The following is a 27,300-nucleotide window of genomic DNA, read 5'->3' as shown; positions in this document are numbered from 1 at the left end:
CTGCTGATGGATCCCAAGACATGGTCTATATGAGAAAGTGAGGCAAAAACATCTTTGTTAAGCTAGCAAGGAAAGCTTCAGATTATGCTATGGGTATGGGCTGGCAACATGCTCTCACAGCCCAGAATGCCAACAGTATCCTGGGCTACATCAAAAGAAGCATGGCCAGCAGGTCAAGGGAGGTGATTCTCCCTCTCTACTCTGTTCTTTTGAGACCACACCTGGAGTAGTGTGTTCAGGTCTGGAGTCCTAAGTACAAAAAAAGACATTGACCTGTTGGGTCATGTCCAGAGGAGGCTGCAAAAATCATCAGGGGGCTGAAGCCTCTCTCCTACAAAGACAGAGAGAGTTGGGGTTGTTCAGCCTGGAGAAGAGAAGGCTCCATGGAGACCTTATTATAGTCTTTTGGTACTTAATGTAAGAAAGATTGTAAGTAATTGTAACTAATTGTAAGAAAGATGAGGACAGACGTTTTAGCAGCGTCTGTTGTGAAAGGACCAGTGACAAAGGTTTTAAACTAAAAGAGTGTAGATTCAGACTAGATATAAGGGAGAAGTTTTTTTACAATGAAAGTGGTGAAACACAACAAGTGGTTGCACAGAGAAGTGGTAGATGCCCCATCCACAGAAACATTAGAGGCCAGGCTGGATGGGACTCTGTGCAACCTGATCTGGAAGAATACATCCCTACTTAGATTAGATGACCTTTAAAGGCCCTTTACATCACAAATTATTCTAAGATTCTATGATTCTTCAATTTTCTGAGGAAAGCTCAGGTTTACCTAGAAGCAGCATATTGGCTCAGATCCATCTCCTACGTTTACAGACACTGACCACCCATGCTTAACCAAGAAGTGTATTTTTTTTATCACACATTAAGATTATTTCTTCTCCTGGAAACTAACAGAGTAAGACTTGGTTCCCACATCCTTGATCCTACAGATATGACACGCACAAGAAGAAGTGGTAAACAAAATCTGCATTCTCTGTTTTACATGAGAGCTGAGGAAGAGAACGAAGAAAAATAAATAACAAAGAGAACATAATAAGGAAGAAAAAAAGCAATAGGATGAACTGAGAATATCCACAAATTCCCAAAGGAATTTGGTTTCTGTTTCAGCATCTACGATATTTAGACACCTTTACAGAATTAAGCTATAGATAATTCTGTGATTCTCTGCAACAATAGCACTGGCTGGTGTTTATTTGGCTTCCTGGTGTGCATCTCACAAAGAACCAAAAGACCAGACTAAGATTTATAAAGATAAGGAACAGAGTCTTCCTCTTGTAAACTCTTGTCTTCCTCTTGTATAACTGCTCACTGGAAAAAAAAAAAAACACAACAAACAAAACAACACTGAATGAAGGAAAGATCAAAGACCTCTGCTATACAGAGAATGACACATCAGCAAAACAGCTGCATGCCCACACACGGCTGGCTGGAGTTGACTGGAGAGAGTGGCCTGTATAGCTTTGGTTCCAGGTCCCTTTCAAACCAAATCATTCTGAGTCTAACTTCACATATCTGTGTGCTTCAAGATGTTGATACAAATAACTCACTGAAGAGCACCTGATGCATCAGAGCAGGAGCACACTGGCAGAACCAGGGAAAAGCTGGCAATGTGGTAGTGGAAACAGATGGTCTACAAGCAACAACTCTATTCTGATTAAGAGAAAGTACTGTTAATAGGGTTATGTTTCTAAAGGAGGAGTTCTGACAAAACGAGCACAAAGCAGAGTAGTTATTAAAAATAACTGGAAATGGGGAGATTCAAGGTGGACATGAGGAAGAAGTTCTTCACCATGAGAGTGGTGAGAACCTGGAATGGGTTGTCCAGGGAGGTAGTTGAGGCCCCATCCCTGGAGGTGTTTAAGGCCAGGCTGGATGAGGCTCTGGCCAGCCTGATCTAGTGTGAGGTGTCCCTGCCCATGGCAGGGGGGTTGGAACTGGATGATCCTTGTGGTCCCTTCCAACCCTGACTGATTCTATGATTCTATGATCAAATTAGAATAAAAGTCATTGCCTCCCAGCTGAGATGTCAGCACCAAGTGTGTGTGCTGTGCTGAGATGTCAGCACAAAGTGTGTGTGCTGTGAATGAGAAAGACTAAACATAAAATGCCATTTCAGGTACCTATGAAATCTGCATGAAATATACAGAGCAAAAGTGGCAAAGCAATGCAGAACCAAAACACACTAGGGTCAGATTCACCCTGCCTAACCTGGCTCACTTACCATTGTGCCAGGGGAGGTTTAGGTTGGATACCAGCAAGAGTTTCTTTACAGAAAGAGTGGTCAGGCATTGAAACAGGCTGCCCAGGGAGGTGGTGGAGTCACCATGCCTGAAGGTGTTCAAGAAAAGTGTGGACATGGCACTTCAGAATGTGGTTTAATGGCCATGGTGGTCTTAGGTTGAAGGCTGGGCTCAGAGACCTTAAGTATATCTTCCAACCAAAACAACTTTATTGTTTTACAGTTCTATGTCTGGCAAAAGGTACACACATATATTGGTTTTGTAGATAGTAGAGATAGACTTGTATGTCCTGAAGGTGACATCTTCCATCCTAAAAACTATTGTTTGAGATATAGATGTGCCTAAACTGAGGTTCTTAAGTCCCTCTCTTAAAGTCACTGAATGCTCTGATTTAGTCTTCAAAAGTGATGGTCACCTCTGGCCCATCTTCTGGTTCCAGGGGCTGTGGAACATTCACCAAAGACACTCACTTCTAGAAGTGCACAGAATTCACGTATTTACAAAGGTATCAGCTTGGTGCAATACCTCAGACTCTACCCTGGTAAATAAACTCTGATATTAGGCCAAACACTCTGATTGCTGTATATTTCTTTTCCTTCAGCAGGAACTCTCTATTACTGTCCTCTCCCAGGGTTGTAGAAGCAGCCTAGGAGACTAACTTAGAGCCTGTGGTTTCCTGCACGTGAGCAGGCTTCAAAGATTAAAAACTGAAATGTATCTACACATCCATACCCACAATATCCACTGTCTGTACCCACTTTCTCTCAGCAAAGAGTGTATGTGTTAAACATGATGTGGAGAGGAGAAGGGGCACATAGCATTGTACCTGTAGCCAGGGGATTGGGAAGCACTGTGGTAATGTGGTCATCTTATCCACAGCTCAGACTCTACAAACTACTAGGGAACTCTAAAACCACACTATTCATTTCATCTGTGGATGGACCACGAGCTGAACATGACTATTTTACTTCAGAATGCTCTACAAGCAGCCTGTGATGAGTGAGACACAAAAAAGGCAGTCAAGCCCCAGGACAAGTATCATTAGCATTCAACTTATCCAGAGCAAGAGATGCAGTAACAGGAAAAGTACTTTGGGCACTTAATTGAGCTGTGCTTTTAATACAACTTACCAGCAAGAAAACCAGAAAGGCTGTACCTTTGATCATCTTGCACTAAGCTTTTGTCACAGCACAGAGGCAGTACACACTGGCGTTAGAGTACAAAATGAGATTTATACAACATTAGAACATCAGAGATCACCAAGTATCCACAGACAGGGCAGTAAAACACACACTTCACTGGGCAAAAGCCAGCTACACAGAACAACAGCCCAGCAGGCCACAACAAATGGGAAGTTCAGAGGGGAAAAACTTGCCACAGGGCAATTTTTCCCCCCCACATTAAGAATGGTAGAAAACTGAACAAGCAACAGGCTATCTAATGACACCTCAGGGATGAATATTCCACCTGCAAAAGCCTCTGTGGTCAGAAGGACTGACTTTTCCTGAGCTGGCTCCTGTTAATTACAGCTGGTGAGTCTTCCTCTCAAAGCTGTAGGCAGCGAGTATGTACATACATATACATATTAGATCAGTGAGTAGAAGTGGGGGAGCATCTTCTCTCTTCATGGGGAGAAAACTCCTGACCATCGTGGGCAAAGCTTCCATCTTGCATCTCAAAGCTGACAAGCACCATAAAAGCTAGAATATCTCATTCAAGGAGTGAGACCTGGGGCTGTTCAGTCTGGAGAAGAGAGGGCTGAAAGGAGGTCTTACTAATGTTTACAAATACCTGAGGGGTGGGTGTCAAGAAGACAGGGCCAGTATCTTTTCAGTGGTGTCCTGTGATCGAACAAGGAGCAACAGATATGAACCGGAACACAGGAAGCTCTGCTTCAGCTTGGGAAAAAGCTTCTTTGCTCTGAGGGTGATAAAGCTCTGGAACAGGTTGCCCAGAGGGGTTGTGGAGTCTCCTTCCCTGGAGACTTTCATGACCCATCTGGATGCATTCCATGTGGTCTGCCCTAGGTGATCCTGCTTTGGCAGGGGTGTTTGGACTAGATGATCTCCAGAGGTCCCTTCCAAGCCCTACCATTCTATTATTCTATGAGTGATTTCAGGCAACATTCAGCAAAACAGCAAGCTACCACAGTGCTTGGACACAAATTAACATAGATTTCCCAGGTCAACACACTCCCCTGTGTGGCATCATGCCCTCTTTAGGAGCTTTGATGAAGTTTTGGCTTCCATTTCATTGCAACTTCATTAGTGTTTCAAATGTGTTTAGCAGGCATTCAAGTAAAACAGCAATTGTCTTACTTCTGGTTACCACATGCTTTTGTCATTGCTTTTCCCTGGGATGCATGGTGTATGTAAGACAAAAGAATCAAACCATAAGAAACAAGGACTGTGCATAGATAGAAGTATACCTGGCAGCTTGTTCTCTGCCTGCAAGACCTACACAGTCTTCCAAGGGTTAGAAACCAGCCATTACAGCCTAGGAGTCAAGTATCTGACCTCAGTTGTTACCTCAATCTTAATTTCCCTGGGAAATCTTAGGGAATTGAGTTCCACATACTGTGTTTCCCCATGAAAAAAAAATTACCTTGAAGTTACCAATAATTTGGAAAACAGAAAGTAACTAGCTGAGGTAAGGCCTGGGGGTAAAAACAGGGGAAACTTCAGACACCGTGAACGGACACTTGCTCCAAACTTTGCACTGACTACTTCCCTACAACCTCAGACAGATTCCTGCTCAGATGCTCTGGATGACAATGCCAGAGCAGATGCTGCTTCCTGTATGGCCTGGAGGTCCATGCCTTGCTTGAAAAATACCTCTAGGTGCAAGACTGCTGGCATAGAATCATTAAGGCTGGAAGAGACCTTAAGATCATCTGTCTAATACCTCAGATCGCCTTACCATAACACAGAATGGACACCCAGACTGTGCAATAGCACAGACTGCACAAAAGGACACTTTTGACAGAGGTACAATTGGAACAAGTTGACAGACCTGTTATTAATATCATGTCTACATGAAAGTGCTATGAAGTTTTTCTTCTTTCTTATAAATGGTGCTGCTCTGGTTGCCTGGTTACTTTCTTGGGCTATAATCTTTATAACAGAAAGATCACACCACAAAAATAATAAAACATCCCAAAACAAAAAAAAAAAAAAAAAAAAAAAGAATTATAAACTCTTCTTCCTCTTTGAAACTATTGTATATTAGTTGTGCCTGACTGGCAGAAGGGCTTGTGGGTCTGCCTCTGTGTTTAAAAGTATGTTCACTCTTCCTTCTCCCAGGACACAGTGATAGCAGCTTTGGCCATATCAATGCAGAGAGAAAACAGAAGAGTTTTGACAAGTTCCACCATGCATAGGAAATAGGAGTGATACCCCTTCTAAAGGTGTATGTTAAAGTGACCAACTCTCAGTTACTATGGAAAAAGCCAATGTGTTCCTGTTTCCACCAACCTTTAGTACCCACTTCCCCATTTAAGTGGTCCACAGGCCAAAGAGGTAACTCTGGATGTTACTTTATGCCTCTGAGGTGCAGCTTAGCTATAGCTCTCTAAATGGAGGTGTGAAAGGACAGGAACATTCATTAAAGGTTTCCACCACAGAACAAGAGCTCTCACTTTTTGCAGCTTGAAATAAACATCACTTTGCAACACAAAAGCAAGTGCAACCACAGTGGGGTTTGAGCAGGAAAAGCCTTCAAAGGGGGGCTTAGTGAAGAACTGGGGGGGAAAGGAGGTGGTTCTCTGCCACCAGAAAAGGTATTACCACTCATTTCTTTCCACTTACCATCAGCCCCGCCATGACGCCCCAAAAGTGAACACAAGAACTGACCACTGAATGACAATATATAAACTCTGTGAAAGAGGACTGACAACAGCCACTTTCTTCTCTGCCTTGACAAAGGAGCCACCAGCAATGAAACTCCACATTGCAGCTCTCCTGGTCATCTTCTGCCTTGGCATCCTCACTATGCACATTGTGGAAGGTAAGTTGATAACTCAAGAGGAAGACAGGATCTGCTCCACATTGTACCAGAGTTGTTATGAGCAGGATTCATTCTCAGCCAGGGATAATTCATAAGATGAAATTTGCAAGAAAGGTAGATTTATGGAAGATTTCATCTGATGCCCTGTCAATTACTGGTTGGCTTTTGCCTTAATGCAAGGAGAGTTTCTGTGCCTTAGAACACTTGAAGACATTCCATACATTATTCTTTCTCTTAAAATCATGAAATCTTGAAGACACAGCACCCTTTAATTTCGCTGTTGCCATATAGCAATAAGTTCTATAGGCTAATAGTATTTTATGAAAAATATTTCTTCAGTAAGATGTACTTCTTTCTTTTTCCAGATAGACTACTGTTATATGTATTTTATTATATTATTTCTAGTTGGCTTTAATTATATAGCCTTAATGCCTCTAATATCCCCATTTTTGGAAGTTCTTACTGTTCTGTATCACATATTGCTTCTCTGCTTATTTTTAGCCAAGTATTTTGGTGTAGACAGGCAAACTATGAACAAAAACTGCAAAGGAGAGCAATGGATTTACACAATGTCTTCTCAATTTCATACAATTGAACATCTTGTTTGAGATCGTTTCTCAGCACTAAGACGAGATATGGGTTTTGGCCATGCTTTAAATTAGTTTGTCCAGTGATGCTTAGATCTCTGAGTTTTGTTTTGGCTTTGTGTGTCATGAAAAAATGCGAACATACACTCAAAACCCCCATATCTCCTTATACACAATCAGATTCATGCAAAGAAGCACATAAAAATCACAGAAAACGCTCATATGCAAACCCACAAAAATATGCAAAGAGAAACACATAGAAAAGGCATCTTCACAAAACCACACCAAAACCAAACTGAGACCTGTTAAGCTTTCACATGATTATGTAGCTACACACTGAGTATGGTGACCTAGTGCCCCTACAGATAGATCATACCATGTTCTCATACCCTGGTTAATGCTACTACTGTTCATCGCCGCCACATGTGGCTATTTAGCACGGACTGCCACTTTGTAATGTCATTCTCCAGGGTGCAAAACTTGCCATGAATACCACCAAGCCTGAAGGGACTGAAAAAGGATTAGAAAGGGGAATGAAAGGGGAATGTTAAGGGGGGGGGGGGGGGAGGGGGGGGAGCAGGGAGGAGAGGGGGAAGAAAAAAAGAAGAAAAAAAAAAGAAAAGGAGGAAACACCACCAGAAAAAGAAATCCAACACCGGGGGGTCTGGGAGGGTGGGAAGGTAGTTATGGGTGCAGAGCAGTTTGGGTTTGTTCTCATTTGTTCCCAGGCTTAGAGACACTCTGCTGCTATTCCCTGTATGCATTCTCTGCAGATAATTAAGTAGTAAAGAGACTATCTCCAAGACTAGTAAGGATTGCTTTTAAGCTCTTTGGTGCCATATTTTGAAAACTAGTCTGAGTGAGGCAGTAAGATACACATTTTAATTAATCATCCAAAAATCCATCATGTTACTCAAGACTAAAGCAAGATCAGAAAAAAATATTCCTTCAGGCAAAGAAAATCTTAAGCATTAGCAGCACTGCCAGTACCCATGCACTGGCTGTGCAACAGCTTCTCCAAAGGCTGATGCCTGTTTGCTGCAGCTATTTCAACTGTTTCAAACAAAGAAAACCTCACAGATGATGAGATTATGAGAAGCAGGGTTTATATTTTGCAAGTTGCTCCTGAACATCTCTTGGACTTTTCTTAATCCAGTTTCTGTAAAAGTTCTTTAAGAAGAAACCTCATAACACAACGTATTGTATTTGTCTCCCTCGTGTCTTCTCAAACTTGTCTCCGATGAATGAGAGAAAATCAGAAACTAGCAAGTAGAGACAGGTTGACCAGGGAGGTGGTGGAGCAATCACCACTGGAGGTGTTAAGAAACATACAGACATGACACTTTGGCACATGGTTTAATGGACCATCTCACTTAAATAAATTCCCATTTTTAGTCATCATCATGTAACATAAATACTGTCCAAAAAGTTTTACACTGATATCACTCTTCGTTAATTCCCAGTGCATTTCCCTGAAATGTATGAGAAAGTTGGAGAAAAGAGAGGGTTAGTCAGCAGTATTGCCTACAAAACCAGACTTCTAGAAAGTGTATACAAGTACTTATTCTTCTGGAAGATAAACCTCCCTTTCTTTCAGCAGTTTGGGGTTTTGGAGGGGTTTTGTTGTTGTATTTGAATATGGACATCCAGTATGAGACAAGCAGCCTTGCTTTCCTTCCCTTGGGAAGTAGAAGGACTTACTGATACACATTGCAGATGGCATTTGGAAATCCATCCAGTAAAGGTGCTGCCTCTTAGCATTAGTCCATATGAACATGATTTGCAGATGATACAGACCTAATTATAAATTGTATCAAATACCTTCTCTTCTATGGAAGCAGTGACTCCTTAGAGGCAGAATGATTATATAAACAGAACAAATGAAGATGAGTATCTTCACTGAAATAGCAATAACAATTTAGTGATGGTAGGATGCATCACAAACAATACTTTAATCTCTCTCGTGTGACTGGTATTGTGATTCTGCATTGTGAGACACATTCTAACCTCAACTGGGAACCCACTGGAATTCATATTATATTCAGTAATTATGGCTAAATATGAATTTAGTATCAACTGCCTTTGTAATTTATCTATTTTTCCCCTTTCTAGGGAGCATTGGAAGTCAGTCCATGCGCAGATATAATTGTGTACATCTGTCTCCACGGAAACTGAACATCAAAAACCTTGTCAGCTATGAAAAGATACAAGGTCCAGTAGAGGCTATCTTGTAAGTATCCACCTTATATTCACCTTCAGACTTGGCTATGCAAACACACTACCATGGAAAAGGAATAGGACATCATCACAGCCCAGGACACCCTTCCTGTTCCTCCATGAAGCAGTCATCTGGCAGCTGAGGGCCTGAAGGGAGAGAGGTGGGCCTCAGAGAGCTGGGAAATGTAGGCTGCACATGACCATGTACATTACTTACGTAGCTATGCCATAAATAGGGAACTGATGTTGCTAGCTGCTGTTATTCCAGCTACAAACTCTGGCATGTCATGGTTTTACCATGTTGCTCCTCACACTGTATAAAATCCAGAAACAGTACACCTGGGTTTGGAGACTGGAATTTAATGACTCTCTGGTTTGCTTGCTTTCTTCCTACAGGTTTATCAACAAAAAAGGTGTCAAGATCTGTGTAAAACCTGATCACAGACAGGCACAGCTTGCTATGAAGAATATAGACGAAAGCCGTGCCACCGAAGGCAGATGAGCCTGTCAAAGCAAACATCTAAGGCCAGCTAGGTGGCATCATAATCACTCCTGCACATAACAGGGAAGAAAGTTTTAGTATCTGCTTTTCATTCCTATTTATTAATTGGCAATAAAGTCTCTGAACAAGCACAATGTTCATCACCGGTTGAACACCTGCTCATTTCTGCATTTCATAGCTGGACTCTCTTACTCTGTTTTCTAAAAATGCTTGCTAATATTTATTTATAACTGAATGTAGATATCTTCTCATCCTTCCTGTCCTGATCAGTATGGCATTTAATGGTGAATGGGAGATAGCTCCATATACTATAGGGAAGAAGATGACCTCCTACAGGATGAGGGTAGAACTCCATCCTGATGGAGGTCAAAATGTCTTGCATTGGGTGCTGGGTCTGAAAAGGTGCTATGTAATTTAATGACTCTCATATAATCTAAGGATTCTAAGCATACCAGTCTCATGCTTCAAGCTATCACCTGATCAGCACAATATTCAGAAGAAGATCCTTGGGCATTCTATTTTTATGCACAGAATTGCACTGTTAGCTCAGTCCACAATGATGTATGAGTACTTTCAGCAAGGGATGACCTGAAATAATTGAGTGTATGAGGCTTTGAGCAACCTGGTCTAGTGGGAGGTGTCCCTGCCCACGTCAGGGGTGTTGGAACTAGATGATCTTTAAGGTCCCTTTCAACTCAAGCCATTCTATGAATGTAATCTTATTCAGCCTTGTACTGGCAAAGACTTACCCTATCCACTTTGTTCAGTAAAGCTACCTCAGTTTCACCCTCATGCAACACAAATGTGGAACAATTGTTTTACTTTTCCTTTGGCTTTCTCTGAAAAAGTAGGGAAAACCCGTCTCTATGATCTGTATTTCACAAACTCATAGGAACTCCCTGCCCTAAAGAACTATGTACACATGCATGTCTTATATTTTTTAAACTGATAAATTCTGCTAACAGAAGGCCTTTAATTTTAATAAAGTTACTATAAACCTGGAATCAAATGATACTGCTTGTATGTAGTGCAGATGGAGACTGTTGAAATGGGTACCAAGATGACAGCACAAATCTGAGATCTTTTGAACAAGCCAGCTAAAGCTGAAGCTGGCACTACTGCCAACTCATGACTCAGATTGTTCAAAAGCAATCTAATTCTGAGCTTGCTACATCACATTTCAGCTATAAAACTCAGACAACACCTCTTCAAAAGTCTGACTACTTTAAAGTCAGACTTCATACAACACTAGGATGGTCAAAAGCATTATCAGAAGAACATTATCAGAAGCAGATATGGAAGAGCTCTAGGCAGAAGAAGAGTATTTATTTAAGGAGCATGAGGGGTGGAGAAGAGGTATAGGCAGAGAGGCTCCGGGAATAAATTTCTTCTCATACTACCACATATATATGGTACAGCTACTAAACTAAGGCCTTTTCATCATCAATGACCTCTTAGTGAGATGAAACTACAACTCTTTCAAACTACACTACAGAAATAAGATTCTATGAGCCAGCAGTGTGCCCAGGTGGCCAAGAAGGCCAATGGCATCCTGGTCTGCATCAAGAATAGTGTGGCCAGCAGGAACAGGGAAGTCATTCTGCCCCTGTACTCAGCACTGGTTAGGACACACCTCGAGTACTGTGTCCACTTCTGGGCCCCTCAATTTAAGAAGGACATTGAGATACTTGAACGTGTCCAGAGAAGGGCAACGAGGCTGGGGAGAGGCATCGAACACAAACCCTACGAGGAGAGGCTGAAGGAGCTGGGATTGTTTAGCCTGGAGAAGAGGAGGCTCAGGGGTGACCTCATTGCTGTTTACAACTACCTGAAGGGAAGTTGTAGCCAGGAAGGGTTTGGTCTCTTCTCCCAGGCAACCAGCACCAGAACAAGAGGACACAGTCTCAAGCTGCACCAGGGGAAGTTTAGGCTGGAGGTGAGGAGAAAGTTCTTCATGGAGAGCGTTGTTAGCTGTTGGAATGTGCTGCCCAGGGAGGTGGTGGAGTCACCAACCCTGGAGGTGTTCAAGAGGGGATTGGACGTGGCACTTGGTGACATGGTTTAGTGGTCATGAGGTCTTGGGTGACAGGTTGGGCTTTGATGATCCTTGAGGTCTTTTCCAACCTTATTGATTCTATGATTCTGTAAAAAACAGTCTTTATAGTTCCCTGCTCTGGTCAAATCTGCAGACAGGATTTGTCTTCCATTTTGGCTTGCATGTTGTCACAGGTCAGTCCTGCATAGGGAAACACATTTAGTTCTCACTACCCAGGACTAGTTTTACAACTGTGCTACTACCCAGCCAGGGAAGAATGACCATGTGGTACTATGGAACAGAAACCCAAGGCAGACTTCTGAGCCTCCACCATATGGAGTGATGCCTTCTTACTGAAGTTCTTGATATCAGCTACACTAGAAAAAACATAGTTGTTGCTACAAGCTTTGCAAGAAGAGCTTTCCATGTAGAAAGAAACGTTGAGATCAGATGTACATAAACTGGTGTTCATTCATTCTGAGTCAATGACCTCCAGGCCCCAGTCCCTCATATTTTAGAGAAGAGAAACACTTCTGTTCCCTTCAGCAGCATCAGACTACAACAGACTATAAAACCAGGTCACCTAGAAAAGCATATTTATGTTAAGCTCTCTCAGATGAATACCATCAGCTTCTACAAATCAAATTCATCCAGGACCAGAACTAACGAACATGATTATGACAGGCAGAATTTTAATGCCTTTGCTTATACTCTGTGGTATCTTATGCTGGAATTGATCCTGATTAAGTGAATATATATATATATTTTTAATTAGCACTATGGCAACCTGAGGATATATTAATTAACCATCACATAGCAATTAATACTTTATATCTGCTCATCCTCATCACAGTTCATAGCCTGATTAATAATATTTTTTAAGAGTGAATCATCCTATTTCGTAATTATGTCTTGTTTGTCATACCTTGCAAGATCTGTAATGATCCTTGGAGTTAATTACTACGGGTGATCTGTGCTCTCAGCATGTCTTCCTGCTCACCCATGAAACCCTAGGCACTTTCCCTATCTTTCCCTGACCATTCTTTGCCCCAGTCCTTGCTGTGGTCCCAGTCCTACGACATTTTTGTCATCTCTAGCTGTGTATAATTTGGAAGTTTATGTGTAACAGCACTGCTTCTGCCTGGCACTTTTCGTTGAGGTTCTCAAAATGCCTTTAAAGAATGGAAAATGCGATTAAACCTTCTTTTATATACACATACACAAAATGAAGAACTAGAGTGCTGTTGCTGTACTGGAGGCACGTAAGAACCATAGTCTTGTCTCCTCAGCATCCTCAGGAAACACCTTGTTTAGAAAAACAGGAAGTTAGATTCCAAGGTGCATTTGACGATCTGAGGCTGTGGTTGCACTGATGTCCTCTCTGCATCTGGCTGCCTACCATTTCTTCTCCAAGGGAGGTAGGGAGCAGGGGGCTCACAGTGACTGCTTTCCTTCTTGCTCATCCTCTGCTAGGTTACAGCCTGTAATATGAACATTGATTTCCTTCGACTCTTTTTGTAATATCTGTGTGCCACTTTTGTGATGGTTTTAAGACTGTCTTTTTAATTTTTCTTCACAAAGCTCGAGCAGAGAAAGTGAAAGAATGTAAATAGATCATTATTGAGTGTAAGAAAGCAAAATAATGATTGTTCTAAACACTTCCATTGGAGAGAGAGAAATGTTTAAGAATCTCTACTCAAAACAGGATTGGGGAGTTGGGCAGTTCTCAGCTTGCTCAGCTTCTGTCTGCTTCTTCTCCTTTTCTGGCTGAAGATAACACACTGACCTTGACAGGCTAAGTCTAACAGCCTCTCTGCTTCTTGACTCTCTGCCTTCTGCCAGAGGGGTTTGGGGGGAGTCCTTCTGGCTGGGGGGGGAGGCCCCTTGGGGGAAGTAAAGGGAGCTTGGTTGTGCTTTTCTGTTGACTGTACATATTTGTAAATGTTGTGAATTGTGTATATTTGTACATATTCATTGCATTTCATCATAGATTGTAGTTTTGTTTGTAAATACAGCTTTCATTTGCTTCCAGACTGAGCTAGCCTGGTTATTGTCGATGTGGGATGGGGACTTCAGCTCTCACACTGTTACACACTTTGTACCACTTGCCAGAAAGGACCCTCCAAACACACACAGCAGACCAGGGAGTAAAAGTATTTGGAATAAGTCAACCATTTCTCTTCTGTCGTGCACCAGTCACGCAATTTTCTAAGTTACTGAAAAGATGTGATGTTTTCAGATCTTCAGCATGGCAGGAAGACAGCAGAGACCAGAGTGGACAAGCCATCAAGCTTGTATAAGTATTTACAGCTTCACCAACTTCAAAGGGGGCAGACAGGACAACTACCCACCTCTTTAGGCACACTGGTTTTTTGTATTAAAAGTACACTTCCTGGGCAATGACTTCAGACAGCTGCAGATGCATTCCTTTCACTGCTTATTTATAATTCAGGAACTATAAAGCTAAGGGTTTACAGTGACAATCACCTCTCCCAGAAACTGTTACTGCAACATTCAATCCCTAACCCTCAGTGATGAGCTGGGATATTCCTTGATTGGTTTTTCACGTGTCTTCTATCATTGGCCATTGGAATGTGCTGCCCAGGGAGGTGATGGAGTCACCATCCCTGGAGGTGTTCAAGAGGGGATTGGACGTGGCACTTGGTGCCATGGTTTAGGTAGTCATGAGGTTTAGGGTGACAGGTTGGACTCAATGATCTTTGAGGTCTCTTCCAGCCTTCTTGATTCTATGATTCTATGATTCTATGATTTGTGCTTTGCCTTACACTGGAGGTTTTTGTCAGCTGATGACCTATTTTAACAAATTGCTCGAGACTCTACATGGGAAGAAGAAAAGGGAGGAGGACTGGATGCTTGTGTGCAAATACTAATACACTGGTCGTGTTATTTTGCCAAATACTGGGACATGACATGACATGACAAGTAATGCATGTTCATTCACCAAATACAATTTTACAAGTATTTTCTTCTCTCATCCCTGTGGAACAATGCACCACGTGGATTTTGAAAAGATAATGCTTATATTTTACATTGAAAATTAATTGTTTACTTAAGCTAAGTTATTAAGGTTTGCTACAGAAGACACTAACTCAAATTGTTTGGCAAGCCAATACAGAGGAAGGCAAAGGGGGAAATAGGAGAGGAACAAACAAGGAGTGAAAAGGAGTTGTTTCAGGAGAAAGTGGTATGAAATATGACAAGAGGAAATGGCCTCAAATTGCACCAGGGGAGGTTTAGATCAGATATTAGAAGAAATTTCTTACTGAAAGAGTTTGAAAGACACAGAGATATGGTGTTGAGGGACACCAGACTTGGTAGTTAGATAATGGTTGGACTCTGATCTTAAAGGTCTTTTCCAACCAAAATTAGTCTATGATTCTAAGTAGCTGCCATTAAACCTTTAGTAAGTCACATTCTTTTAGCAATTCACTCCTTTGAGTTATGTTTTGTGTTTTGTGACGTGTGCATTAGGGTAAGATTTTGAGAATCAGAAACTTAAAAGATGTGCCACAAACCTGGAAGCCCCAAACTATACTCTTCCAGCAGCAAATTGAAACTATTTGAAATTACTGTACTGCAAGTGGTTGCCTGCCACAATGCCTCTGCACCAACACTGAGAGCCATTGTTGCCTGCCATTTCCCACCCAAGGACATCCACTCCCCACTTGTATTTTGGAGAGCAGATCTGAGAAGAAGGGAGCAGACCTGCCAGGACAATTGCTGCACAGGATGCCCAGATTTTAAAATATATTCTGTTGTCATGTCATGTTTTACCTCCCTCCATTTCATCTGACAGTTAAAGGCAGCAGAAAGAGGGAAATTGTGCAATAGAGTTAATGCCAAAGCAGAAAAGAAGACCTCTTTCATCCATTCCTTCTCACCCTCTAACCTAGAAAACATTAAAACATCTGAACTTAATAGCTCAGGCTGATAAATAGGTCAGCCCAGCTAGAAAGGAAGTCCTGCAAAAAACCTCTTCTGCTAATAATTTCACCATCTTTAAAAAGAGGATACATCAGCCCATAAAAGACCCAATCTAAAAAATGACGAGAGCAAAATGTGGACACATTTTCCAGCATCTCATTTCAAGGGAGTTCGAGAAGCCTGTTTTATGAAACAGGAAATAATTATCTCAAAACTAAGTATGGGCATGCAATTTTAAAAAGTAGAGCCACAGAGATGATCAGAGTGCTGGAGCACCTCCCCTATGAAGAGAGGCTGAGAGAGGTGGGGTTGTTCAGCCTGGAGAAGAGAAGGCTCCAGAGAGATCTTACAGCAGTATTTCAATTTCTAAAGGAGGCCTTCAAGAAACCTGGGGAGGGACTGTTTCCAATGGTATGTAGCAACAGGACAAGAGGCAATGGTTTTAAACTACAGCAGGGTAGATTTACGTTGGACATTAGGAGGAAGGTCTTCACAATGAGGGTAGTGAAATTCTGGAACACACTGCCCAGAGAGGTGGTGGAGGCTTCATGCTTGGAGAGATTCAGGGTCAGACTTTTTGGGGCCCTGAGCAAACTGATGTAGTTAAAGAAGTCCCTGCTTCCTAGCAAAGGCTTGGACAAGATGATCTTTTAGGCTCCCTTCCAACCTAATGCATTCTATCAACTTTGTGAGGCTATTTGATACATTTCCAAAGCAGGTGCTAATTCAACACCTGCTTACTTGACCCTCCTCTTTTCATTTAGAGACTACAGAAAACAGGGGTCCATACCAGGCCTTCTCCTGGAGGTGTTTTGGTTTTCCTGTCTGTCTGTCTGTACCTTGGAACAAAGAGTCTAGAACAAATTATTAATTGTTTGTTATGCAACAAAAGAGACTGGACCTGTCACAAGACAAGTTCATATCCTGCTGTACTAATGAGTTAAGTGTTCATTTTTGAGCATTGGCTGTCACTTGATTTGGGATATTTATTATGGATCATGTCAACTCTTTCCTGCTTTAAGCTCTTAAAAACTGAAGAAAAAAACCAAACCAAACCAAACCAGACCAAACCAACAAAAAAACCCCAAACAAAACTAACAAACAAAAATTCCTAAAACAAACAAAACCCAAAAAAAACCCAAACAAGAAAACAAAAAACCAAAACAAGTACACAAAACAAAACAAACAAAACTGCCCCACCAATTACCCTCCTAAATCAAAAGCTATTTAGAAATTATAACACCTGAAACAAATCTGCTAAGTTGTTCCTTCCCTCTAGGTTTCTGTGCCTTCTATTTCCACACAGAAGTTACAGTTTCCTCAAGATCCATTAGGTAAAGAAGTGTTTGTTGTAAGAGTAAGCACTAGGTTGGAGTCTCCCTGAAAGACTGGCACGAGAGAGAGTGACAGCAAGGGCACGCGGATCTGTGCGCATTCGCGTGTTTGGCCACGCACATGAATACAGGTGCAAGATGAGGCTTCTGTAGGATTCTCAGTGGGGAAGTACCTGCTTTTTCCTACCAACTGCTGCCCACTGTCTACTCCAGTGCCAGCTCCAACATGCCTGCTGCATTAAGACCATTAGAGAGCTATCTTGGTATTCCCCAGAGATAACAACGACTCCCACAATACCTCAAGTGAATTGTGTAAGTGCCTCTCTGCATCATGAGAAGAAAATGGCTCTGTTAGGGCTCCAACCTACTTGCAGGGTCATCTCAACTCTGCCCATAAACAGACCCTGAAGAGGAATTTCCATGCTATGAGTTGCCAGTTCATTTGATACTATCCTTGGGGTGCTTTTTATGAGGTGCCATCTGATTCAGGTTTGATTTAAGGCCTTTTAGCATAAGCATCTTACATGAAGGAGACCTTGTCTGCTACGAAGGACCTGCTGTAATGATACCAATCAAGTTAAGCAAGTAAATCAGCAAAACACTGCAAACCTCATTTTCTAGATTTTTATTATGTCAGAAAAAGAGTTACTGCACATAGTTAGTAATGGGATTATAGAAACCTTACCTTAACCTAAACCCTAAGGCATGGGGTTTATGGACTCAGATGTAACTTTTAAAATGAAAACTCATTCAACCAGAGAAAAACAGCTGGGGTTAACTTCATTTTTTAAACTCAAACTGGTTGATACCTCCCTATTGTGACTACTTGTAGTGAAGGAAGGTTCCAAGAATGTCTATATTCAGTGTTTAAAACCATCAGAAGTGGTTATCATTCAGAAGAATCATTCAGTGATTACAGCTAAAGATTACAGCTAAAGTTTTTAGTAGAGCTATAGCTGGGTGTTTATTTTCCATCTGAAAAAAATCATTATGAGATCTCAGGATTTCAGTTGATGGAATAACATGAATATACTTGCAAACTCTCTGAAATGTGTGTTTTGCTTTGAAGCTCCACAAATGTCCCTGTGGCTGCCTAACAGAGCGCCTGTTCAACAGCAGGATCCCCAAGATGACTTGTGGTGATGGTTATGCTCTGCAGGTGAGAGCATGTCTTCTTTCCCTCAGCCGGCCCAATTACTTTATGGTATGGGCTCCCTGGAGGGCAGGAGAAAACATTAAACTTTCAACAAGTTCCATGCCACAGAACAGAAGTGTGGTCCCCCTTCCAGAGCTGGCCCTAAAGACACCATGAAGAGTAATGGTTGTCTTGCACACAGCCACTGGGACTGGGGCATCTCATTCCTGTTTCCACTAACAAAACTTCCTTGGACAGGCTCTTTTTGTCAGAGGTCTGTTGGTCAGAGAACATCACTCTGTGCTTCTGTGAGGCTCTCTAAATACAATGTTGAAAATGTAGACACTACAATCACACAGAAAAGCAGCTAAATTAAAACAGGCTAAAATAAACCTTAATTCAGGGAACTTCAGCCACAACAGGCTTTGAGCAGGAAAGGCTTTTGCAGCAGGACTACTAACAGAAACTGGCAAGAAAAAAGAGGTTCTGTGTCATCAGAATTAAAAATTTGTACATATGTACCCCTTTCCCACTACCCCACTACATTTTTTAGAAAGAAACAGGACCTGGTAACTGAGCCAGAGTATGTAAGTTCCACAAAAGGAAGCTTGTGGTAGATATTTTCTTCTCTGCCTTGACAAAGAAGCTGCAGACAATAAAACTCCACACCACAGCTATTCTGGTCATCTTTTGGCTTGATATCTTCACTGTGCACAAAGTGAGATGCGTGTTTGCAAGCCAACAGGAAGACAGGAATTCCCAACCACACTGGACCTGCAGCCTGACGAGTTCAGGACTCATTCCCAGCTGGAGTCAGCTCTTCAGTTCAAACCAGGGAGGAATCCTGCTGAAGGTAGTTACAACATAGCTTGGCTATATGGGAGATTCATCTTAGTGGTGGTCTTCCACCTTCATGCAAGGAGAGTTTATGTGCCTTAGAAATCTCTTATTTGCTCTCCTGTAACTATGAAATCTTAAAGCCATGTATATAGATAATGTGTTTTAATCTCACTGATGCCTTATGGCCATGAGCTGAGTGGGTTAATGACATTTTATAAAGATTCCTGAATTAGTTTCAGATACAGTCTTGTCCTTTTTGCTGTGAATACTGGTATTTCATCTCTTACTTGCCCTTCTCCGATCTATACAGACCAAATCTTCCAGTATCCTCCTTTATCAGCCCATCAGCTCACTGACAATTCTCCTACCTTTTTGTTGGAATCTTATCTTGATGATATATTACAGAGGTAATGATAATAGAAGCAAAACCAGCATTCAAGACAAAGGGGTAAAACTGATTACTATCACAGAGTGGTAGGGACTTCTATCCTTCAGCTTGGGAACTCCTTCACCAGCTATTTGCTGATGTGAGACTCCCCAGACTGTTCACAGTTGCTGGCAACAACAACTGTTCATACATCGTGCATTTGCATGGACTACATGATAACAAAAAGGTCTCATTGTACAATTTACAGTGAATTTTTGGTTAGAAACCAAAAGTGTAACGGCTGCTTGGTTCCGCTTCCCTTCTGCATGTTCTACAGCGTTCTACAAGACCTATCTGAGGACTGACCTCCAGTGGGTGCAAGATGCCATGGAAATGTCAGGCACAAGATCGAGGAAAGACCTTCCAGCAGAGGTGTAAGCACCAATCCTGACAAACAAAAAAGGAAAGGCAAGTTCTGAAGCACCTCAGGCAAGGTCAGGCTAAACTCTATCTCCAAAAGCACACCAAGGACTGCATTTTTTCCAAAGACCATGCCCAGTCTTGATTACTCCTCTGAAGATTACATCATCTCTTCCAAATCCATTCATAAAGCTCCAATCACTCTCAAGCCTGCTCTCTCTCCCAGCCCAAACCCCAAGGTTAGGCCTATTCCTAAGACCATTCCTAGCTACATCCACTGCAAACCACACAGTCTCTTCCAGATGCTCTCTCATAGCCACAATCACTCTTAAACCTACTCAGAAATGGCAGTGCAAACTTACAGCAGGTGACTAAACATGGCACCAAATAGCAAGAAAGAGCAAACCACCACCTGCACCTGGAGTTACTTGAATCTGTTACTCACTAGGCAGCTAGAACACCTCTGACCAAACGTGAGCTCCATTCAGCCCTACATCTCCACAGTATTTTCTGGGAGTTAACTACTATAGAAGGTCAACAACCATCCAGCTGTGACTATACCATGTGGGAACATATACGTGTATCATATACGCACTGGAACAGGCTGTCCAGGCAGGGTGTGGATGCCCCCTCCCTGGGGGCCTTCAAGACCAAGTTGGATGAGGCCTTGAGCATCCTGGTCTAGTGGAAGATGTCAAAGTCAGGGGATTGGAACTAGATGATCTGTGAGGTCCCTTCCAGCCCAAGCCATTCTAAACCATTCCATGAACCCATAGTGGTTGTTGATTGTTAGATGGAAAACAAGGTTTGAGTTCTCTGAACCCCCAGGGTCCTCTGAATAAATCCATGCTCACTGAATAAACCAAAACAGCTCCTTGAAGCCACAGAACTATATTATTTCTCTCCAGTAAAAAATCCTGCTCCTGCAGCTGAAGATGAAATTTGGTGGTTGAGAATCTGCTGAAATTAAAGAGAGAAGTCTCAGGCAGACCAAAATGTTTTGCAAATTCATCTTGGCAAATTATTTGGTTGAGAATGCAAATATTCTATCCCCAAAAAAATCCCCAAAGGCTTAACTACTGTTCCAACTGTCTATGCTTGCATTTCCTATTGAAATGTAAATTTTAAAATTACATTTACATTTACAATTTTATCCTATTTTTTATAATTTATATAATTTTATAATTTATTTATATAATTTTATCATTTATATCATTAATATATATAATATAATACGATAAATTTTAAAATCACTTTAAAAGCTTGAAAATTAAATAAATCAAAGATCAATTTCCTGGAAAAATGAATTGGTTTTGCTTTTATAATGTTTTAATTTTGGCCTAATTTGAGGCCAAATGAGAAATTACTACTCTTGCAAACCCTCTCAAATCTTGGCCTTGACACTAATATGATGTGGGATGAGGTACTAAACATATTTGTTGTTACAACTGAGGAACGAGATGTGGAAAGTCTGATGTCTGGCTGAGGAACTGGGTAAGTTCCAGTAATTCACTTCATACTTATCTGTTACTAAATTAGTCAAACTCTGCCCATCCCAAATAATTACATAAAGCTTCTAAGGGTGAGTACAAGATGGAGGTGATCTGAGATATCTGAGGGTGACAGAAATAATATTCTGATTCATTTTTAAAGCCACTTGACATTTACACATATGACAAAGTGGTGGGCTGGAAAAGATGGCCTAATGGAGGGGAAAATACATCAGGCAGGGAAGCCACAATGAACAAAGCAATTGTTGTATGAGGGTGGCTGGGGGAAGGTCCAATAAGACCTCGTTTTTACTCAGATAACAACTGTGGAAATTATCTTGCTTGCTTCAGTGTTGAGTGCAGTGTCCTGATCCCTGCCAGGCACCACTATCAGTAAAAAATACAGATACCATCATCATACAGGGATGATGTATGCAGGGAGAGGAGAGAGAGGACAGAATTTAGCTTCATGTTTGAATCTTCATTTAATACAGCAAAGAATTATTTATGACCACCTACCAGCTAGCCACATGTTACACCTTTCAGCAAAGGTTTAAGAGCTGCCCACAGCATACACATGGCTGCTTTGAACTTGCTGTAATATTTAGTAACCCATTCTTCAGAGAACTCAATAAATAAAGAAAGGATACCCTTAAACCTAGGAAGATTGCAACGCTAGGAGTCAGTTACAAGAATATATTCAACAACTCAACTACCCTTCCGTTTTTTCCCCTTTACGACTTTGAAGAGGCTGTTAAATGAACTAAGATACTCTGAGGAATATGAACCTCATGGACAGAGCAGCATCCAAGGAGGGAGTGGAAGTCTGCTCTACTGTAGTCTAAGCCCACCACCAGATAAAGACACTTGGAGCAGAACATCACCACAATTTGTGCAGCCTTATGCTGTAGTGAGAGTTTCTCTTCACACTTCTATTATTTCAGATTAAATTTCTCAAAGACATAGTGCCTACCTACTCTCATTGTTTCATGATTTAAAAAACCCAGCAACCTTATCCTGTATTTCAGCTGGAGCAAGCAAGGCTAGTTCTAAGAGTTTCGTGAAGAATTCCTTTCTGTCTGACTATACCCATATATACATATATATCTATATATATATCTATATATATATATCATCTGGGGCTTGCTCTTGCTACCAACATAGCAGTCCTCACAGGCAGCATTGAAGCAAAAGGAAGCCTGGAAGAAGCTTTCTAGAGTACAGTGAACATAACCAAAAAACATCCATCTTCCTACTCTCCTAACATTCTTTAAAATGCTGCCAGACCCTTTTTCAAACCTGTAGATCTTATGGAGAAATCATGCAGTCCTCTTTATTTCTCTAATTCTTATCTGCCAGGCCAGCTGTGGTTGTGGGGCACAATAAATTGCTTCTGTCTATTCACTAGGTGTGCTTTTTACTTGGCAAACACCAGTCATGGTTTCTTGCTCATTCCTGTGGCAGACAAGTGTTGCTGGTGCTCTTGCAGTCAAGAGCTAAACAGGTCCAGAATACTCAGACCAGCAGCACCATACAATTACTATCCTTTTACTCAAGCAAAATTCTCCCCTTTGATGTCAGCATGAATTAGGCAGAATAGAGATGAAGGACTTGAGGAATTTGTCCCAGTAGTTTTAAATGGCCAAAATCATGGTTGCTTTAGCTGATTATTCCCATGGGAATTCTTTTCACTGTTGCTCAAGCAGATTACTGTAAAGCACTTCTACACTTCTGAAGAGCTGATTCAGATCTGATGGGAGGGGTGAAGGTGGTGTGTTAGTTTGAGATTGTTCAGATCCACAACCTTTAGCTCCTTTTCTCTGCCAAGTTCTCTTGTGGATTTATTCATCACTGTATGAATGACTGCCTTTCTGCTTCTGCTCCTGGGTGGTACAGGCAAGCACATTCACACAAGATTCATATGTTCTTCAGCCAAAGCCACCCTTCCAAGTCTCCAAACGCAAGCTGGTGCAGTCAGAGAGGAGTCAGTGATCCTCCACATACATCTAGGTAAGACAAGAAGGCAGAAGAACTGCCAAGAATGAAATAATATTGCCTGAGACTGCATTTTTTAGGTGAGCTGCTCCATCTCTCTTTCCTGGCCTCAAATCAAATCAGCTAGAATTACAGAGCTAACTGTAACCTAGTTATAAACCCATTACAAACAAGCAGAGGAATGTGCCTCCTTACTGTAGGCCAGATTTTTGGTGCATAATGGATGCCCTATTAACTTCCAACTTAGTTGACAGGCATATTCCTGCACTTTAACCTTGTAGATTACACCCTTCACTGCTTAATCCCCTTCTGTTCTTAATTCTGAAAATACTTGTTGAACAGATTTTGAGTTAACAGGTTTCCAAGAAGTCCAAACACCCAGCTAGATGCCTGGAGGCACATTCTATCACTTGAAGTAGCTAGTGAAGCTCAGCCTTGCTAGGGAGAGAAGGGGGTTGTGCTTGGGAGGCACAGCAACTATTTGGGTCTCCTGTGCTTCATTGTACAGATCTTTCATCAGGGTCTCTACAAAGCCATTATTATGCCAGAGAAAATTTGGTGCTAACTTTACTTGCTTATCTGAGTGTAAGCAAAATTCTCTTTACCTACACAGTCACAAATGGTGCTTGTGTCATCGAAATCATGTTTTGCTTTTTGGTAACTGTTCAGCAGGGTACTTCTCCACTAAAACAACAGTAGACCTTCTGTGTGAAACAATGAGGAAAACAGAGCACATATCTGACTGCACTGCATGCTGATCATGAATGATTTAGGCTTTCAGGCATCTTGGACTGCTGCTGATGATGAGAAAGAATCCTTCCTAAGAATTAAAACTATGCAATGTACATCTGAAATAATGAAGAATACTCTCTAGCAAGCCATGGATACAAAGGATTGGTGGTCAAAGGACTGATAATAGGCTAAAAGGACTGTATTACTTCCAAATCATATCTTTTGTAGATGAGTAGCAACAGGCAGTTGTGAAAATACCTGGCAGGCTGCTCATCATGAAGGAAGTGCTTTTGGCCTGTTGATGTAGAGCTATCTATGCCAATACTTTTGGACTGCAGTGGAAAGTCTAGATCTAACTCAGTGCCAAGAATTGTCCTCTCTACACTGCCATTCTCCAGACAAAGTAAGACGTTGATCACTCAGCTTTTTCTATGCTTCCTAAACCCCTCTGAGCACTTTCAAGCCCACACTTTTGGTACCACAGATCTAGATTGGATAGATTAATCTTCCATCTTGCTTCCTTTGTTAATATCCATTAAACACTGCTGTAAATCCTGAAAATGAAGGCTTGTTTTGAAGTTATTCAGGCTGGAACCACTCCATAGAGAGAGAACATCATGTTCTAGGCCTCTCAGTCCAGATCATCTCAATAGCACAATATTCGTTTACAAAACCAAATTACTTCTCACACAGGATAGTCTCTGTGGTCACCAGCTTGTCACAAACAGGAAAAGAAGCCAAGATCTGTAAGAGTAAAGATGCCAGCAGTGCTTCTATAACGTTCTTTACAATCCTTATCCCTTGTACAGCTGAGAAGGTGAAAAGGTTTATGGAAGGCTGAAAATTCAATCTATGTTTGTTTTGTAAGTATCATGCACTTTCCCAGCTAGGCTCAGGTTATGTGAGGCATAATGCTCTCTCCTTCTACCCCAGATAATGGGCATCAGGGAGAGGCCAAACTAACGACGTAAATCAGATGATTTCTGCAGAGCAGAAAGAGAGGTCTTACTTTGATATAGTCGTTTCAGATATTTGCCAGAGGCAGATAAGCCTCTTCCCTGTGTTTATGCAATCAATGCTGAGATGAGCTTGTTATTCTTTCATTTTCAGTTCAAGCCAGTCAGTGTTTTTCTTCATATCCTTATGTTACCCATTGTTTAGCAGAGTACAATAAATCTAATAACTTTGTTATAGCAATATTCCTCTGTTCTGATCTCTGGTGCAATAGACTTCCATTACTGTGATTTTGCACCTACAGTGCCTTTTACCAAGAGCATCTCCAAGCAAATGAAATCTTACAAATGTTTACGAAGGGAATTAATGAGCACCAAAACTCAGTAGCTGTGTGAAACTGCTCTCTAGCAACACTTTTCAATACTACAGGATGGGGATAAATGCTTAGGGCCTGCTGCTGAGCTAGAGAATGCTGGCAGAATTGTCTTAAGTCAGTCTAACAGACTGACTATCCAGCTACACTATTCCAAAAGTGTAGTTACAGCCTGACACATCCTTCCTACCAAAGAAAACTGGGATCCCCTAAGATAATTCAATACAGAAATGTTGTGGTTCCATAGAGCAGGTTTTTTTATTCATTGCTTGGTTCCTTCCTACTGGCCAAACAGGCTATCAAGAGATTCCAGGAGGACTCTAACAGGCCTCCAGAAGGTCTCCCTTAAGCTCAGACTGCCCCAAGAGTTTAACAGGAGACCATGTAACAGCAGGAGGTTAGTGGCAGCAAGGAGAGGAGAAGTGCTGACAGCTGTGGCTTAAATCTGGTTTCTCAGAGCTTCTGTTGCCCTTGCCATGGAGGCAGCAGGTGAAACAGTGATTCTTTATCTGTGCTTCTGCCTCAGCAGATCACGCACGAGTTACATGTGGTCTGGCCACAGGACAGTCTGTGTGTTCTGTTGTTCTCTTGAAGCAGTGTACTTTGAAAACCTGTGCTTTGAGATTATTAAAGATTTGGAGTCCCCACCTCCAAGGAGGCAAATATAGCATCGCTCTGAAGATAGTGCATGCTGGATACACAGATGTTGTTAGGAGTCCCAAAGCCCAAAGAACCCTTGCACAACAGCATGATAACGCTTTGACAAGAGACACACTCTACATCAAGTTTTCCTTAAATCTTTGGCAGTAGCCTGGAAAATCCCTAGAATTGAAGTCCCAGAGAAGCTAGGATGTGCTTCAAATAAACAATGTCTCAACATATTTTTTCTCAAAATGAAGATAAATAAATGAATGAATAAAGAAAGAAATTCTGGTTTACTGAAAATTCTGGGGTTTTTTTCTCTTTCCAAGTGGAAACAAACCCCCTTTCTTCCTGAACTTTGTAAGTTCTCAGGGGTCAATATCTTGAATTTTCACAGCTTCTTCTAGCTCTAAAAACATTTCAATTGCCTTCCCTACCTCAGAATCTTTAGTTGCATAATGATCATCTGTTAAGGCTTTATGACAGCTCCAGGGAGCAGGGATCATGTACTGAATAAAATGACACAGAAGTTGAATGGCACAAGTTTAGCTACTGGTTAAACTACTAGTTTACCTTTTTTTTAACTAGTGCTGTTAAACTAACAGTACATATTAGACCTAAGAAAAAAAGTCTTTTTTCCAAATCATTCCAGAGTCTTATAAAATGCTCCAATCTGTCAGTCTCTTGTCTTTATTATTGCTTTACATGACAATCCATCTAATTAAAAAATCCTATCTACTAATTTCAAGTTGTGTAAATCATCAGTTGCTTACATACTGTTTAGTAGAATCTCTAAACATATGTCAAGTCTTGGTCATCTCCAGAAAAGATCTGCTGAGAGGAGAGGCCTCCGATTTGTCTGTATGCAAGAGCTTTCTTATTGCAGTTCACTGATACCTTAGTTTTATGTATTTTTCATACAATTTGGTATGCACATCCACATTGGAGGACAGAATTGTTTTCTAAATAAAAACAAGCAAGCAACAAACAAAAGAAAAATCAAGTAACACATACATTTAATAAAAAGAAAAGTCAGATTATGAAGAAACATGTGTGTAACATCAAGAAGAAAGTTAGTCTGACTATATGAAACTGACCATGAGGTTAATATTCTTTTGTTCTGTGCTTTGGTTCATTATATTCCTGAAAAGAGTGAATGCATAGGTAGAGCAAGTCATGCGTAAATCAGTCATAAAACTGTCCTGATTCAGTGGTGCCTAACACTCAGTTTGAACTAGAACTGACTTTAAGGAAAGGAAAGTTTATTTCAACGTTATTTGTGACTTAAAGGAAGCTTTCAGAAGCTGCAAAGTGTTGCAGCAAGTCCTTCTACATTGTTTATGTAGAAAACTCTAACAAATACTTCCAAATAGAAAACAAAATTCTTTACACCACTGTAGTACCTCTCCTTCTCTGTCCTTATATACTTTCAGAAACTGAATGTCCTGTCTAAAGTGATGGAACCAAATTGCAAG

At 41.3% G+C, this 27,300-nt stretch overlaps 1 protein-coding gene across 1 annotated transcript; it reads left to right on the top strand.

The window, feature by feature from the left end:
• Positions 1-6,109: 6,109 nt before the first annotated feature.
• LOC128973713 (cytokine SCM-1 beta-like) lies at positions 6,110-9,563 on the top strand. Its single transcript, XM_054390106.1, has 3 exons — positions 6,110-6,257; positions 8,957-9,074; positions 9,458-9,563. The coding sequence occupies exons 1-3, from the start codon at positions 6,110-6,112 to the stop codon at positions 9,561-9,563; spliced, it is 372 nt and encodes a 123-aa protein (XP_054246081.1).
• The last annotated feature ends 17,737 nt before the right edge of the window (positions 9,564-27,300 follow it).

Source organism: Indicator indicator, chromosome 1 (genome assembly GCF_027791375.1).
Source record: "Indicator indicator isolate 239-I01 chromosome 1, UM_Iind_1.1, whole genome shotgun sequence".
Classification (NCBI taxonomy): Eukaryota; Metazoa; Chordata; class Aves; order Piciformes; family Indicatoridae; genus Indicator; species Indicator indicator.
The sequence above is the reverse complement of the archived record's forward strand: the minus strand, read 5'-3'. Positions and strand labels throughout refer to the sequence as shown.